Source organism: Xyrauchen texanus, chromosome 46 (genome assembly GCF_025860055.1).
Source record: "Xyrauchen texanus isolate HMW12.3.18 chromosome 46, RBS_HiC_50CHRs, whole genome shotgun sequence".
In the NCBI taxonomy this organism is placed as follows: Eukaryota; Metazoa; Chordata; class Actinopteri; order Cypriniformes; family Catostomidae; genus Xyrauchen; species Xyrauchen texanus.
Window position 1 is genome coordinate 18,519,077 of NC_068321.1, and position 18,349 is coordinate 18,537,425.

The window sequence follows — 18,349 nt, forward strand, 5'->3', positions numbered from 1 at the left end:
CTTTGTAATGTTAGAAAACAAAAATGCAATTGTTCATTGTTAGTTCATAGTGCATTAACTAATGTTAACATGAACAACTTTTTTACTATTTAAATGAACAATTGCCAATATTAATAAATGCTATAAAAGTATTGTTCTTTTTTTTAGTTCATGTTAACTAATGCATTAACTACAGTTAACAAATAGAACATTTTTGTATATCGTTACCTCAAAATTAGGTTGGCACACAGAGATAAAGATGTTTGCATGACAGTACTGGAGGCTAGTCTCATTACCTACACACAGAATTCCCATGAAATTACAAAAAGCTTGCACAACTGATAAAAGCACCACTGTTAGTAAGAATTGCTCTCTTAAACTGCTTTGTAAACATTTTCGTATTAACAGGCAATGCCACCATTTCAATGTAAAACTTAAAACACACAGTCCTCCTCAGTCGCTAAAGTACTGTAGTAACACTTAAAGAAATGTGCTTAGTACTTGAAAATATAAAAGCGGGGTTACTATACAAGTTTACGTCTGAGGGTGTCTGAAGTTTTCATTACTACTAATGGATCCTTTGTCCTTTAAATCAGTGACAATCCACTCTGATTCAGCACAATAATCAAAAGTGGACATGATTAGCTATTCTTCAAACCACAAGGGGGTGTCATTTCTCCTAGACATCCTGAAAGGACAAAACAAACAGACAATGGCACCTTGCATGACATTAAGATGGCGATGTCTGTGACACATGACTGGTGGAATGCTCAACAATGAATAGTCAATAAGGATGCATCTTATGCAATGAAAAATAATACACTTTTGGAGTCTTTCATACCCACAAAGTAGTTTGATATTGCTCAAGTAGAAAAAAAAAAATTGAAAATGGAAAGTTAAATGAAAATTCAGGGTTCAATACAAGTTAAGCTCAATTGACAGCATTTACGGCACAGTGTTGATTACCACAAAAAATACGTTTCGACTTGTCCCTCCTTTAAAAAAAACAGAAAAATACATTAATTAATTCCTTTTAAACTTTGCCTATTATTTGTGCTGAAAAGTTGTAAAATCATATTTTTGCGGGATTACATGGTTTACAATGTAGTCATGACAAAAAAGCTGTCAAGTTGGATATAACTTTACACAGAAAAGGTCAGTAAGCAATTTTATCACAAAGTCATGTTAACACGCATATTGTTTACATCTTGAGGATATACTTTTGAAGTTGGTCCCATTGACTTCCAATGACCTTATTCACAGCAGCTCCATCTTTGATTTTTGATGGGAAAGAAAATGAGGCTGTGAAAGATAGCCGTACAGTCTCCTCACTGGGTGGTTCAGTTGTGTAAAGTCTTTTTGGGTCGTTCTAATAACGACACATTGAAAAAACAAAAAAGTAAACAAGGCAGAAGTTGAACTACATTTTTGTGATAATCAACATGCTCCCAATTGAGCTTAACTTGTATTGAACCCAAAATATTTCTTTGAAATCCACCATTTAAACCAAATGACTTTTAGGAATTAAGACAATGATGGGATCAAAAAACAAATGTGGTCTCTGGTTTACTAACCTGAATGTGAATCCCGATTATCTAGATTATGTTAAATCCATGAAGCATTAAGGCAAATTAAGGTCAATGTGACAGTGATGCAAGTCAAATACACAATCAAAAACAAACTAACAGGCACAATGTAAGCAATAGTCTGTTTTTAATTATCTACATAAGATCAAAAGTGTATTATGCTTTGTCAGTGATAATGTCTCATTTCTGTTTCTAGATTTATACAAAGTTCAAAAATAGCAAAAGTCTCTTTTATATAAATTGAGCCAGACATTTTTCCCATGGACACTAAATATAAATCTACATGCACTGTATCAATGATGATGAAGAAATTCACTAAAGAATGAATGATTCCATGCATTTCATATGGAAATAACATAAAATTGTTGTTTTTCCACACTATAAATTGGATTGCACTGTGCTTCGCTGTAGTGGATTTGTTCTTCTTTTTTCCCCCTGGATACAGCACCAATGCATAATGCATTCTAAAAGAAAACCAAACCATATCTTAAAGGAATTTTCTGGGTTCAATACATGTTAAGCACAATCGGCAGCATTTCTGGCATAATGTTGATTACTTCAACAAAACAAAACAAAACAAATATGACTTAAAAAGAGCAAATATCGAGGTTACAGTGAAGATCTTACAATGTAAGTGAATGGGGCCAATTTTTGGAGGGTAGAAATGTGAAGCTTACAATTGTTTAAAAGCATTTTAAAAACTTGTGTATTATATTAGCTGTAAAATTGTTTCAATAATTATTTTGATGGGTCTTTTTAAGGTTTATGGTGTAACAACATCAGTGCAACAGAGTTGTAAAATTGAATATAACTTTACACAGAAAACATATTACCATGCATATTATTTGAAAAAGTGAGTGTTTTAACATTTACGGATTGGCCCCATTCACTTCCATTGAAAACGCCTCACTGGAACCCAGATTTTGGCTTTTTTTAAAGAAAAGGAGGAACAAGTCAAAATACATTTTTGTGGTATTCAAAATTATGCCACAAATGCTGCCAATTAAGCTTAACTTGCACCGAACCTGGAATATTCCTTTAAAGTCCGTTCCAAGTTGTAGCAGTCAAGAATTTACACTGAGAAACAACCTGAGAAACAGTCTAACTGAAACATTCACAATTTTATTGCACAGCTGTTATTATATATGACAGCATTTCAGTCCCACATTAGGTCTGTTTTTCTTGAGAATAGCTTGGGTCCTTTGACCGACAAAATATTCACATTCACTTTTGTCATAGCAATGGCCAGCATACAGAAATTTTCTTTGTCAGTAGTGTGGTGCTCTGTTCTAGTATATAAATAATAAGCAATCTCAAGAGCAATCCAGGTGAAGTTACGATCTCTTTACAGCTAAGGGTTTTGGTTCTTGTGCTGTTCAGAAAATCATAGTGACTGCGAGGGAGTCTCCAAAGTACAAAAACTGTTCATAGTGCAAATGTCAATCACATTAAGGCATAAATGTACAATATAAATGTAGAAAAATAGATGTGTGTGCACACGATAACCTTTGTTACAAAAAAGGTATGAAGGTTTTGTCCTCAATGAGCGAGAGCGACATGTTTTTCAGCTCCTCAGGGGAGTTGACAGCCTTGTAGCCAAGCTCGTCTAAAATGTGCTGACAAACAGTTTGCGTGTAATCAACTATGTCATGAGACAATTTCAACCTCCAGCTTTCTGCGTTGGCTGCGGAGTCCCTCAACGTGCCGTACTTATGCTTTGCTGACACATCATTATTGCCTCTGGTGTTGTTGTGTATCCAGTCCACAATGTTCTTTTCCATGGAAAGACCCAGGAACTCATAAACCTCCTTGGTTTTTTGGAGCGGGTTCCTGGCCAGGTCCTCGTATCTTACCAGCATGTACCTTCCCCGAAGCCACGGTGGCCGGCTTAAACCTGTGGACACAGAGTTCAGGAAGTCGTCGCACACTGTTGTGAGCTGGGTCAAATCCAAGTTGTATGGTTTCCGCCCTGTGGCTCTCCAGATCCGCCACAGACGGTACGTGTCCCGAAAGGTTTCAATCCGTGAAGATAATATCCCACGTGGATCCCTCACAAGCTGGATCACTTTCATGTTAAGCCGAGGGTCTTCGATTAGCGCCTTGAGGTCACTGACCTCCGGTATGCGCACTGTTTTAATGGCCACGTGATGCTTTTCTCGACACGATTCGGTAGCTAGGGTCAAATTGAGAGTGGCACACTTTCGAACACAATCCCCCTCATCTACATTGCCTTCGCTGGGGCTGAAGGCATCACAGACCGGCATGGAACAAAGGGCTTTGCTGGCTCCTCTTCGAAAGAGTTTGTCCGTGGTGTGGTTTGCAGGCTGCGGTTTAATGTAACTCTCTAAGAAATGCAAGTCGCAGTTGTACAAGCTTCTCAGAAGGTCGCGACTGGCTCCCAGCATCACCCTGCGCTCAACAGCATATCTGCTGGGAGAAAGGTGAGGGATTAATGTCGTTTGAACGTGATAAAGTGGTTCAAAAAGATAGAACACATCTGAGTGCTGGTTGAACAACTGTCCAACGAAAGATGAGCCGCTTCGGGTGGTCGCCAAGATGAGGATGTGAATCTTCCTGGAGGAATTGTAATTAAAATACGGGTACTCGTCACACGTCCGTTCGAAGGGCTCCACATCCTGTCCCAAGCCGCAGTTCAAAGGGTTAGGGACCGGGCACATATGAAAAGGCTTGGCTGTGAATGTCCTGATTGCTGTGTATTGAATCGCTATGGACACCAATGCAAGCAGAATCACAGCCTTCCAGGAACATTGCATGGCTGGGTAACTTCATTTAGATGATGCAGTCTGATTTGATCCTATCTGCAAAGACAGCATGAGAATAAAAAAAAAACAGACATAACATAAGACATGAGGAGCTTTTGAAAAATATAAAAAGTATAACAATGAATTAGTTCCATTTAAACCCAGGTCTGGAATAAAGAAAATTATCTGTCAACCTTTTGTAAAGTTTAAACTAATTCATGAAATATTATTTTCAAGTCTACATTATAAACTTAAGAGGCACATAACCAAACATGAATTTCTAGCAGCCAAATATGAACACTGTAAAAAGAGAAACTGTTACAATAAGGAACCATTTCTGACTTTTAGTGCAACCTAGTGAGGTTGATTAAGTCATAAGAAATAATATTTTGACTTGAATAAAACCAGTTATTTAGATGTTACCACATGAAGCGCATTATCAGTTTATCTGACACAACACAGTGCATGTCTCTTCAAAATAAGTTCTCTTAAATTCTTCAAGCACTATGCACTCTGCATTTTAATGCAGCTAAACTCTTGAAATTAAACTGGCTCCTACAAGCTTTTATACAAGCCTGAGGTATTTTGCTTTTCCCTTGGGGAAAAGATGCATGCAATCTAAGATCTACAATGTAGACTGGCTACAAAATCTTTGCAGAAACTGGCACCAGTTCAGGCACCTGTAGAGAGCTGCATTAATTGCAACCTCTCACAATACAGTATGCATGCTTCTGATAGATTTGAAAGGCTGCCGTCGACGACAGCGCGTCGATTTACCGCAGTGCAACACAACTCAGTATTCAGTCTGAAATAACATAAAAAAATAGTACCAGATCTGATCTGACTGTCGGCTATGTAAAACGGCGACCAACTTGGTATCGTTTATTCCAGCGCGAAGATTGTAAGGCATCCAATCAACATGGAAAATATGGTGAAACAAATAGTTCAGCTCGATATACTTGCCTCATATTAAGCTGCACGTGAACATGCCGAAATTTTAAACAGAAGAAAAACATTTACATAAGCTGCGATGGCTTTCCGTAACGCCCGTCATAGACGCTTTTACGCTTTTTGTTCTTGTGTTTAAATATCGAGGTGTTCCTGTTCCCTTAATAAACCGTCGGGAACGGCGATGAAAAAGGTCATATATCCTCAAGCAGCCCCATTCATGCTCGGAGTAAAACATTCAAAGACGGGCTCCGTGGAGAGAAAAGGGATGAATAAGGTATTGATGCGCATCCTCAGACATCTCTCTGTACGCGAAACGCCGGACGGATATTTCGTTCGTTTGTCGTGAGGTGAAGACTGAAGAGAGGTGTGCCAGTTGGTCCCAGATTAAGTAAAACGTAGGCGGCCCAACGAAACCCTCTACGAATATGCATCTCCTCTTTCCTCAAAAACACAGTTGACAAAGGAGGAGAACAAAAACAGCACGGGTGGAGGCAGATTAGGTTCACTACTCGTCCTCCCTGAGAACATGTCAGTGCTCGATGATGATGATGATGATGATGATGAAGCCTTTGAACACGGAGTAAGTTTTGGATGAGGTGAATTGACGGGGTCTAGAAATTTCAGCCGATTTTTCTCGGCCTTCGAAAATATTTTTGGACAAGAGATTGATATAGTATATAATTCAGGGAATATAATGCGAGAGAATAAATGAGATAGAAATGGCCGGATGGTGGATTTCAGGCTGACTGAGACTGACAGAAAGGCTGAAAAATAATTATGTAACGGTACAGTGTGTCTAGAAAACTTGCGTTGCGGTTTAATCTTAGTGTGGGGTTTTCCCCCCGCCTCATTATGAGGGTGAGTTCCTTCTTAAAACCTCAGAACACCATTACATTTTTTTGTATATATTTTTTTTAAATCAAATATATATGTTTGGGTTTTTTACTATTAGGACTGTTTTTGTTTCTGTCTAAATTAGCTTTCGCTAATGTAGGCTAGGGTTACAACCTTTAAGGTTTGTTAAAACCTAATTTCATAATTGCACTAACGGACAAAAGTTTGAAATAATGTACAGATTTTGCTGTTTCGGAAGGAAACAGGCCCCATTTCCAGCAGCCATCCCTCCAACACCTTATCCTTCAATAATCATGCTAAATTGCTAATTTGGTAGTAGAAAATCACTTGCCATTATATCAAACAAAGCTGAAAGCTATTTGGTTCGTTAAATGAAGCTTAACATTGTCTTTGTGTTTGTTTTTGAGTTGCCACAGTATGCAATAGACTGGCATGTCTTCAGGTCAATATTAGGTTAAAAATGGCAAAAAAGAAACAGCTTTCTCTAGAAACTCGTCAGTCAGTCATTGTTTTGAGGAGTGAAGGATATACAATGTTTGAAATTAACAAACAAACCGAAGATTTCATACAAAGGTGTACACAACAGTCTTCAAAGACAAAGGACAACTGGCTCTAACAAGGACAGAAAGAGACGTGGAAGGCCAGATGTACAACTGAACAAGAGGATAAGTACATCAGAGCCTCTAGTTTGAGAAATAAACGCCTCACATGTCCTCAGCTGACAGCTTCATTGAATTCTACTCGCTCAACACCAGTTTCATGTAGAAACAACACACTCTCACAGCGGTATCGTCAGGATTTGTACGACTTTTCTAAATTTAGAAAATTCGTATGATATCGTGCGACTGTACTGACTGAGCAACCTGGAGTTAAGTGCCTTGCTCAAGGACACAAAGGTGGTGACTCTGGGGCTCGAACCAGCGACCTTATGATTACCAGATTACCAGTTATGTGCTTTAGACCACTACACCACCACCACTCCATAAAACGTACAAAAGCATACAAAAACGTGCAACATCACACGAAATAGCTACTTCGTAAATTATTTATGAATTTTCATTAGATCGGGTTGTGTACAACAGTCAAGAGAAGACTCAGTGGTGCAGACCTTATGGGAAGAATTGCAAAGAAAAAGTAACTTTTGAAACAGAAAAAGAAAAGGTTAGAGTGGGCAAAGAAACACAGACATTGGACAACAAATAATTGGAAAAGAGTGTTATGGATCTTAACGCCATTGAGATTATGTGGGATGAGCTAGACTGTAAGGTGCATGAGAAGTGCCCGACAAGATGTCCACATCTATGGCAAGTGCTTCAGGATGTGTGGGGTGAAAGGTCACTTGAGTATCTGGAAAAACTGACCAGCTAGAATGCCAAAGATCTGCAAAGCTGTCATTGCTGCACATGGAGGATTATTTGATGAAAACTCTGTTTAAAGTAGTTTAAGAAGATCCGATTTATTTATTTATTTTTCAAATTGTAATTTTAATATTTCATGTTATTAATGTCCTAAATATACATTGTGATCAGCTGAATGCCACTTTGGTGAATTTCATTCCATAAGAGCAAAATCTGTGCATTGTTCCAAATGTTTGGCCATCAGCTCCCAGCACTATTTTTTGGCATATTTGTTTGGTTTTAGCTAGAGAGAAGAACGATTACATGCATCTAGTCAGTTATAATGGAGGAAATTAATTGAAAACCATATAGATTTAAAACATATGGAAGCCATATCCTGTCATGGAATAAAAAAAGTATAAAAAGGTCATTCTGACTATATCTCACAATTGTGATTTTATGTCTTGCATTTGCAACTTACTCTAAAACTCCTAATTGCAAGTTTATATCTCTCACTTGCGACAATTCTCGTAATTATGAGATAAAAACTTGCAGTTGCGAGATATAAAGTTAAAATTTTGAAATATAATGTGGTACACAGGGATGGGCAGTATTTCAGATACAAGTATTTAAAATACTTATTTGAAATACAAAATACTTAAAAAATTACAAATTACATAAAATACTTTGTGCCAGTCAACCTCTTTAGTATGCTGCTGATTCCCTGAATCAACTAGTTCATGCATACCCCCCAACCCCAACTTTCATAACGGCTCCATCCAACCCAGTCTCATCCATCCATCCATCCATCGTCAACCGCTTATCCTGTGTACAGGGTCGCGGACCCAGTCTCATGAAAATTCTTAAATATTTTAAGAGTTGGCTATTTCGTATGATTTCGAACGAGTTCGGATAAATTTGTACGATTGCATCACGTGCAAATGCCTGTATGTCTTATATTTCTTATTTATATCTTGCCCTTATCCAAACCCCTTATCTAAACCTAACTGATCAGCAGTGTGTAAACATGATAGAAAGAAGATTTTGTGTTACAGAAGCAAGTATATGTCGCGTATTAGATGGAGACAATGTCCAGCGATGTCATTGGCTGTAGTCGAACGAGTTCATACGAGTGTAGTCGGATGATATCATATGAATTAGACAAATTTAGAAAAGTTGTATGAATCCTTACGATTTTGCCGTGAGAGTGTGTAGGCTCCATCTAGCATTGGGTGAGCGAATTTCGCTTGAAAATGCTAGATGGAGCCGTTATGAAATTTGGGGTTGGGGGGCATGCTTGAACTAGTTGATCCAAGAAATCAGCAGCATACTAAATTGGTTGAAATGCAGAAAATTCAGAAGAATCAACCATCACATCCTCACTTGATCATATTGTAAGAAAAGGTGAGGATGTGATGTTCGATTCTAATAATAATTGCTGTCAATTTTTTTTAAATTTTCATTAAAATATTAAGGTAGCTCTGAAAATTCTCATCAGCCAATGCAATGCGTGTCAACAGTGCTTACAAAAAAAAAACTAAATTAGCCACAAATTTGCAGCAAATTTTTGCCATGAACTCTCAATTTTTGTAATGGTGAGGAAATCAAAACCAGTCAGCAGCCAGCTAGCGAGCTAGACTAACTATCATTAGTGTGTTCACTAGCTATCATTAGCTAGATCACTAGCTAGCAATCTAAAATGCTAGTCATGTGTGTGTAAAGTATTACTGCTTGCTAGATAGCAAGAAAAGTACCCACTGTTTTACACGTGATTTATTTAATAGGTTTCGCCACAAGCAAGAGCATAGGCTGCAGTGTAACCTGGACAGAAATAAGTAGAAATGGCTGCTATTTGGCATTTTACAATCAAGTTTGTAATCATTTACTTCTTTATATGTAATTGTCTTTAATTGATTTCCGTACGTTACCTAACTTTTACCATAAAGTACTGTGGCAGTGCCATGGTAAAGTGATAGCATCAGATGGTATTTGGATATAAACCATTACCATAGTTTATATCAGGTGCTATGTCCAAAAACCATGGCAATACTTTATAGCAACTATTGAACATTTCGTATGACTGCAATTCAAAACATTTATGATATAAGCACATAAGATCTCAGCACTAGGCCTGCATTTTTTATTATTATTATCCATCATAAATGTATGTTATTTGAATTATAGTACTTTTTTTTTTTTAACTGACTAATTCCACCTAATTCTGTTGCATTGTAAGAAAATCTAATGTTTGTTACTGAATTAAAGGGGTCAATGTAAAAATGAGATGGATTTTGGAAGTATATGAACTTAATCTCGCAACGTATGTGTTGCTTTGCAACTTACTTTTTGGTACCATAAAAGGGTCACAAGCAGTTATACACTAAAATGTTAGGTCCAGGTCCAGATAGATCTATAGTGATACTTGTATTTTGTGTATTTTCATGATACAAAATACTGTATTTTATTTTGATTCATTTTCCCACACTGTATTTTATATTTCATTTTGTTACATTTAAATGAGGTACTTTGTATTTTTATTTTCAATACATTTTCATGTATGTGTGCCCATCACTGGTGGTACACATAGTTGCTACTTTATATTGTGCAAATTCGACTTTATATTCTGCGAGAAGTCAAAATTTCAAGACATATGTAAAGTCGAAATTGAAAGTCCTCTGTGACAAGATGGAGGCACAATAATGTAAAAACCAACCTAGTTTCATAGAATGAGCATTGCTATAACAAATGTTTTTGCAAACTGACAAACAATGTTTTGTTGCAATTTCCTGGTGAAATTAAAATGAGGCACTACAGCAACTGTGCATTTTATTAACTTTCACACAAATCACGACTACAATGGCTTATTATCATTTTATAAACACTTATTTTTCAGACTATTACACACACATTGCTATGTTATTATATTTAACCCTTGTGCATCCTTGTGGACATTTTTGGCTTTTTCAGTTTTGTTTTTTTGATAACTTTGTCTGTGTTAATGCTAACTGCATAAAATTTTCCACAGGTGTGAATTTTTATTGGAATTTTAATATTTCACCCTATTTTCTTTAAAAAAATATTTTTTGCACTAGTTACACAAAATACTCCCTCTTAGCGTCGTTTTGGACAAAAATGGCACATTGAAACCCATTAAAACTGCGATTTTTAATCCCAGTGCCATTTAACTATAAAATTATGCAATCTTGTTTAACATGCTTTCATTATGTTGGCAAGGCTTCAAAATTTACATTTAAAATATTTTTTATCAGATCGTGGCATTTTTTCAGGTTTGGCATATCATCGCTTTTGTTGTTGTTTTCTGCTGTTTTTGGCTTATGCATATTATAGAGCCAATTAGATACATTATGAATATATAATTGTGTGAGTGTGTTGGTATGGATTTCAGAGTGTGGTTTGTATGTGTCTGAGGCTCTAATAATAAAAATAAAAAAAATTCTGTTTAGCATTTATTAAATTGAAAATAATTATAATTATTATATTTTTTATAAAAAACAACAGTGGCATTATGTAAACAAACCCGGCGTTTAAAGTGTTAAAATTCTGAAAATAAATGAATGTTTGGTAATTATGATTAGAACTGATGCTTATTAAAATATAAGTCAGTGAAAGTAGAAAAAAATATTATTCTATAATATTTTTATGACACTTTTTTGACATGGCCATTTTTGTCCATTATGGACCTGAGTGGTAGCTTTTTTTTAAATCTGATACTGCATAAAAAATATGAAAGCATCAAAATGAATGTTGTTGTTAATCATTGACATATCCGAGGCTCTAATAATCAAAGAAAAAAAATTCTGCTTAGCATCTATTAAATTGAAAATAATTACTATTTTTAATTTTTTCCTAAAAAAACAACAGTGGCATTATGTAAACAAACCAGCGTTTAAAGGGTTACAATTCTAAAAATGAATGAATGTTTGGTCATTATGATTAGAGCTGATGCTGGTTAAAAAAAATGATGTCAGTGAATGTGGAAAAAAATATAAATCTATAATATTTTTATGACAGTTTTTGGACATGGCCATTTTTGTCCATAATGAACCTACATAGGTCCAAGTTAAAAAAGTGTAACTTTTTTTAATTGATGCACAAGGGTTAAACACTTTTACTATAATGCATCATTTGAAAAACTTTACATTTTAACGCTTGTTTTACAGATGTATATTTACACTCTTAATCAAATGTGATTAGCTACTATAGTAGCTTACCTGATAGAGCATTGGACTTTGAACTTGGAAGACTGAAGTTCAAGACCAGTTAAGCACGTAAGCTGGCATGTGAGATGACAGTGTCATAGAAATGACACATGATGAAGCAGTCACTTCAGAAATTGACTGTGAAATGTCTCAGAAAATGTGTTTTGTGTCTACTTCTCATTTGATTTTAGATCACTTGGTTAGGTTTAAGATAAACTTTTAGGTTAGGGTAGTATGTTTTACTCATGAAAACCTCCATCTAATATTCACCTTAAAAACCTTGTCTGATTAAGTTACCATTTCACTCGCTTTCGGTGACCCCCCCTGGACATTTCACTGGGAAACGGCAGCCGAACTTGTAATAAGACAGGTAATTTAGTTTTGCAAAAATGTTGCCATGGTCACGTAATTTTCATGAGACCAGGCTAGTGAAAACATTTAACTAAAAAATAGTTTTTGTCATAGGCCACATTCCCACTACTCCGATTTAATTTGAAATTTCAATTTCAGATTCCTAACATCATCGTTTTCCAAAGTATGTGGTAATGGAGAGCAGTTTTCAAAATGTCTTGAGGGTGTGTAAATGTTCATTTTTGGGTGAAATAAACTAAGAAAATTTTTTCCTTTCATGTCTGTGAGTTAAGCAAACCAAGTAGATAAATTGCTATTGGCATAGCAACCAATCTGAAATCTGCCAGAAATCTGGAGTTCATTTGACCCTTTGAATCAACATAGAAAAGCTCTATTCAATCTTATACCGAATATTCTCTCCTATATCTGTCTTGGTCTGCTGTGTTTTTCCTCGCTGTCCTTTAACCTGCAGCCACATACTGCCATTTGAAATGGGGTTTTCTCCCAGTTCAACATCTCACAATCTCCTGAGCTGCCAAATGCAATATTATGGTTGACTTTTGCAAAATCAGTTTTACCTTTGTGTGCTCAACGCAACCTCAATTTCAATCAGTGTGTGTGATCAAGCATTTGAAAATGTCGACCTGAATATTGGCAAGGCACAAAGTGTGCAGTATTGGGGAGAAGATGGGTGTGTTTCCCCTTTATCCACCCTGGTGGGAGCCAGTAAGCTTTCAAACGCAAATGATCCTCCCCATCCTGTCCACTGAACTGCATAACGCTTTGGCGGTTATTTTCTAGGGCTCTGAATATGCGGCTTATTCATGACAACCATGTCCAGAGAAATTAGAAAACCCAAAGCATGAAACATGATTTCAAAATGTGATTGTACTGTGTGCGAGAGGCAGATAAAGCTAAACCATAATAGACTTACAAGAAACTCTGAAAGCCCTCTCATACACTGGCCTGTTTTAATGAACTTGCAGAAGGGGCCACAATTAAATGTTCTATTAAAATTTTCTCATTAAATTCTATGAAGTGTATCACAACATTATGCTTTCTGTTCAGCCAACATGTCATATTATTGACCAGTAAAAGCTTGTCAGGCATCCAGCCAAATTTCCCCAACTCAATAACCCAAACTTCTCCTACACAGTCTTAATGAATATGAGAACAGTCTGAACATTGTCTCTCTTGATGGTTCACACGTAAGTCAAGAACTGGTCAAGGTTGTTCCTCTTCTGGCAGCTTTGGATCAGTGCCTCTAGATGAGAAAGCTGACTTTTTGTATAATTGAAATAGAGTTTGTCTGGGAGAGAAAGAATAGGAAAACAGTGGACATCAAGTCCAACTCTAATTAAGACAGGAGCTGCCATGGTGTTTTCTATTAGACCCGACAGCTTCCAGAATTTGAAATCAGATACCACATATATGAGATTAGTTGACTTTAGAACAAGACAATTTGTCAGTATTCCAAATAATAAGTGCCTTTCATTTCTGTTTACATTTTAATTTTGTTTTCTCGAACAGAGTAGTCTGATTTTATTGGGCAGGTGCAGTAGTGTCTAAGACAGTTGTTGAAAAGATGGTGAAACAGTGTGTGTAGTGTTGCAAACAATTGTGTTGTTTTCCGGCAAGATTTGCCACACAGAACTCTATAAATTCAGAGTCAGATCTTAATTCGGAGTCAGAGGTGTCGAGCACACTCGAAAAACTTACATATTTTACCCTGTATTGTAGCACGTCTTCTTCCACCCACTGATGGTACAGGTCTTAAGGGGGGCCTTTATAATTGGCAGAAATAGAGGGCCAAGGGCCCGTGTAGGCGTCGGTCCAGATGGCAATATGTTGCTTAGGGCTCAGAGCATGTCAAGACTAGGCTTCCTGGAGGATATGCTCAGGTCTCGGGACAGCAATATCATCCTATTCCTTCTCGAAGATTTTTGGACCTGTCCTTGGTGAGCAGGAGAAAAGCCAGACATCTTTAATGGCTTATTGTAATACATTCTGCCTTCCTTCCAGCACAGTGTGTCATGGTTTTTAGGGAGCACAGAGAGCATTTTAAGTAGACAAAAGCCCTTGACGTGGGAGTAATTGTCTGAATAGTGTATTGATATGTAATGTGTGGAGTTCTTTGGCTATAGTAAATAACTGCACAATTTTTCTAATAGGTCAGTGGAAAAGTAAAGGGTCAAGTGCGCCCTAATGAATAATTTAGAGTGTCCTCTTCAAGATGTGGCCTGCAATTGGGATTCCTTCGTAAATAACAAATACAAATCCCATTAAAATTCCCTGGCTGAATATTATTACCTTTACATAATGTTCAATGTCATATGATGTTTTGTAAGATATAAGGGTGCAACACTGATAAATAGTCAGTGATTAAAAATGTGCTTTATTTATTCAGGCAATAATAAGCCTTCATGAAACTTGAGCATGGAAATTCACGCTGGTCATTTGTAAACCTTACCCTTTTTTAAATTAACACTTTAAAAAGAAACATTGTGGTGACTGACTTTACTTATATATTTAAAAGCTAAAAGTTATGTTAATGTAAATATTAAATGATTATTCTTGGATAAATACAAGTTTAGTTCAAACAACAGCATTTGTGGCATAATGTTGATTGGCAAAAAGTCAAATGTAGACTTCTCCCTATTTTTTATTTTAAAAAGAGAACAAATCTAGTACATCTGCATAGAACAGTATTCTGCCAAAAAACGAACAACTTTACAGCTCAAATAATAGATGAGTTTTAGCTAAAGAATTAATGTGCTTTTATAAAATTATAAGCTTCATATTTTTGCCTTTAAACCCTCCAAAAATCGTCCCTATTCACTTCCATTGTAAGAGCCTCACTTTAACCTCGAAGGATGAGGTTTTTCTGTGGAAATCAACATTATGCCACAAATGCTGTAGATTTATCTTAACTTGCATATGCTAGATCCAGTTATCAAAATAAAGCTTGCCGTATGCATTTTTGCTACACAACACAAAATTTCAACCATAGACTTTATCTTAATATTGTTGATAAATATGTCTGGTATGTCTGTATTTAAGGTCACTTCCTATGCTGCTCAGGTCTAAGAGTGTTAAAAGAATTATTAAACGTGATTTAATTTTGGTGGCATTGTGATGCAAAATCACAGAAAATTAGATCAAAAGGAGAGGAGATTGAAGGGAGATTGCGTAGCCATTTGCACTTAAACTAGAGGCTTAATTACACATCCTAGATGACTGTAGTTGAAGCCTTGTCCCTGTAGCTAATTAACCTCACAGAACCATGATCACTCTCAGATCACATAAATTACAGCCATCAGAAATATAATTTTTTTGCTCAAACGTGACCGTGATTTCAATGTGGATGACATTCACGCTAATAATGATGTATGCCAAGCAAATCGCTTTTAAGTGAGAGCAATGGCTTTTTCAGCCCACTGATCTTGTGCTTTGTCTAATTGAAAGAGTGTCATTACAAAAGCCATATCATCCCTAACGCTACACGAACAAGAACTGTAATGAATTCATGGCACAATGAAAATAAGTTCTGAGGGTGTTTAGAGATGGTTAATCTATATATGGTTTAATCATTAATGGAGATTTTGTTTGCATTAGAAAATGACTAAAAGTGCTCTGGTTTCAGGTCATAAAAGACCATTTCTAACAATTGCCATTAGTATAAGTAATGGATTTATTTTTAGTGATTACAGTAGTTATACTGAAAGCAAAAACGGTAACAAAAGGACAAGGCTTTTCACTCAAATGCCATTCATTTTTCATTCATGGAATCAGTTTCAACAATCTGAAAATATATTTTTATTTTTTAGGGTCAAATTTCATCCATTTCCTGTAAATATAATTATGGAAATAATAAGAAATAATATATGAATTCTTCTGGTAAAACGCATGTAATATTTGAACTGTAAAGTTGTTTAAATGATAATTTGTGCAGTTATTTTAGGGTTTTGGTTTGTTGACATTATATCATGGCAAGTTGTCAAATTGGCTATAACTTTACACAGAAAAGGTTACTAAGTGATGTTATTACTCTAAAATCATGTGAACATGCATATTGTTTATGTTTTGTTGCTATACTTTTGAAATAGTGAATATTTTAACATTTACGCTTTGGCCCCATTCACTTCCATTGTAAATGCCTCACAGTAACCCCGATTTTTGCTTTTTATAAAGAAATGGAGGGGCAAATCAAAATAATGTTCGGTGGTAATAATCAATTTTATGCCACAAATGATGTCGATTATGCTTAACTTGTACTGAACCTGGAATATTCCTTTATATAAATTCCAAAAAATGTACATGACTGATGTAATAATAGCTTGAGATGGTGAAATCGTAAGAAAATTTGACTAATGCATAAACATATGACTTTACTTCCATAAAACAAAAGTAAACAAACCTACAAACAATGTTATGATTTTTCCTGATTTTAAACCTTAACCTTAACCCCAAACCTAAGTCACAGGCGTTCAAAAAAGTCACGTTTGTTATGAATGCAGACGAGGAGTGGGGATCTAACTGCGGGTTCTTTATTAATGAAAAGTGAAGGCAAACAAACAGGAACATCAGGAGGCGGAGCCGAGGGTGATTCAGGAGACGGAGCCGTGGGAGGCGGAACCATGGAAGGCTCTGGAGGCTCAGGAGGCGGAGCTGAGGGAGGCGGCGCCGTAGGAGGCTCTAGAGGCTTTTTTTTTATGGATATAAAAACTCTGTGGTGTTATGAGTTATATTTTACCTATAATTGTGCTCTTTTTAATAATATTATGCAATAGAATGTATACTTGTAGTGCACATATGTACATGCTTGCACACAGTATTTCTTGTTTCTTTTTGATCAAACGAGTTTAAACATGATTTTAGATTATGCAAATGTATTTATATGTTGTAATGTTACATTTTTCCAAGTCAAATGTAACCTGCAACGACAAAAGGTGTGTGCCATTATCCTGTTTGGTGGTGAAGAACCTGAATGCCGGCTAATTAACTTTCCCCAAGGCATTCATTGTGTCTAATTTATTTAGTTATTTATATATTTATCTTTTTGCTACCAGTCTAATATCTCTATGATCGCACCTTCATATCTGCTCCTATTTAACTTCAAAAGCTCATGACAACATATGAAAAATACTCTCCTAGGTTGTTTCATCATTAGCCACAATTAAGCTTTAGTGAGGGAGTAATTAAGTGACCTAAAGATTTAGTGATCTCTTCGATGCTTCACTATGATTCATAGTCATCATCATCATTGTACAATCATATTCATGGCATATTCATTTTTGGTTAAAAGATACCCAATTTCTTTTCGATTGGCTTTTAAATGGGTGAATCCTAATGCATTTCCATTCAAAGTGTATTGGATTCCCATATATATACCAAGAGGTCAAGAAGGCAAAGAGATGACGCTGTTTTGTGCTTCCAGATCCCACAGTAATGATCTTTTCTCATTTACTGTGTCCTCTCTGCTGTCTCTTTGCTTCTCTCGAGAGAATCTTACATGACTCCTTCCTCTTAAAAGCTTGACCTGTTTTACCTGCTTCTCCAACCAACTCAACTGCACAGCAAAAATAATGTTTATACGGCTGCATTAAACATTTGAGGTTGTTTGTGGGCAGGGCATTTTCTTTTGAAAAAACATTGTAAAACACCTTTGTGTCTTTGCTGAGCTAACCTAATTCCAGCTTTGCATGCAGCTATTTTTCAAGTCTGAAAAGAAACTTGAATTTCTTCACATGAGTCACAGCATGATCGCACTTTTGTCGACATCATTCAAAGGCACAAGTATAGTCCCAATATAAAGCATGGGTTTCAAATCGCATTAAACAGCAAACTCGGGTTCTTCACAGCCATCATTCAAGACTTTAAGCATTATTAAAATCACCTTCTTTTCACCCCACACACTTCAACACTCCCATTGCTTCACATTAGAAGGATCGTTTAGTGGAAATACATCACCTTCATCTAATTGCTTTGCCCTGTGTTGGAATGAACACTTTCCATCCATTTATTCAGTGCTACAGTTTACTTAAATTACTGCCATCCCTCTTTCTTCTCCTCTTTTCTCTTTCCCTCACTCTTTTTCCCTAAATAGATGCATTTCTAGCTGTCAGCAGAGTTTGTGGGACAGGCTGAATTATGGAATCATGCGTGCTTTGGGTGCTTTAATGGTTTTTCTATGGAGAAGATTACAGAAACAACACAAAGGGCCTATGCTGGATTAGGGCTGATATATTACATTGTGATGGATCGAGCAGCCAGGATTTGGCAGTCGAACAGCAGGAGCACAAAAGATG

General features: G+C 36.3%; 1 protein-coding gene across 1 annotated transcript; it reads right to left on the reverse strand.

Moving 5' to 3' along the window:
* Positions 1 to 1,750: 1,750 nt before the first annotated feature.
* chst1 (carbohydrate (keratan sulfate Gal-6) sulfotransferase 1) lies at positions 1,751 to 6,019 on the reverse strand. The gene is made up of 2 exons (XM_052120077.1): positions 5,291 to 6,019; positions 1,751 to 4,384 (listed from the first exon to the last, which is right to left on the reverse strand). The coding sequence occupies exon 2, from the start codon at positions 4,337 to 4,339 to the stop codon at positions 3,077 to 3,079; it is 1,263 nt and encodes a 420-aa protein (XP_051976037.1). The 5' UTR covers positions 4,340 to 4,384; positions 5,291 to 6,019; the 3' UTR covers positions 1,751 to 3,076.
* Positions 6,020 to 18,349: the final 12,330 nt, after the last annotated feature.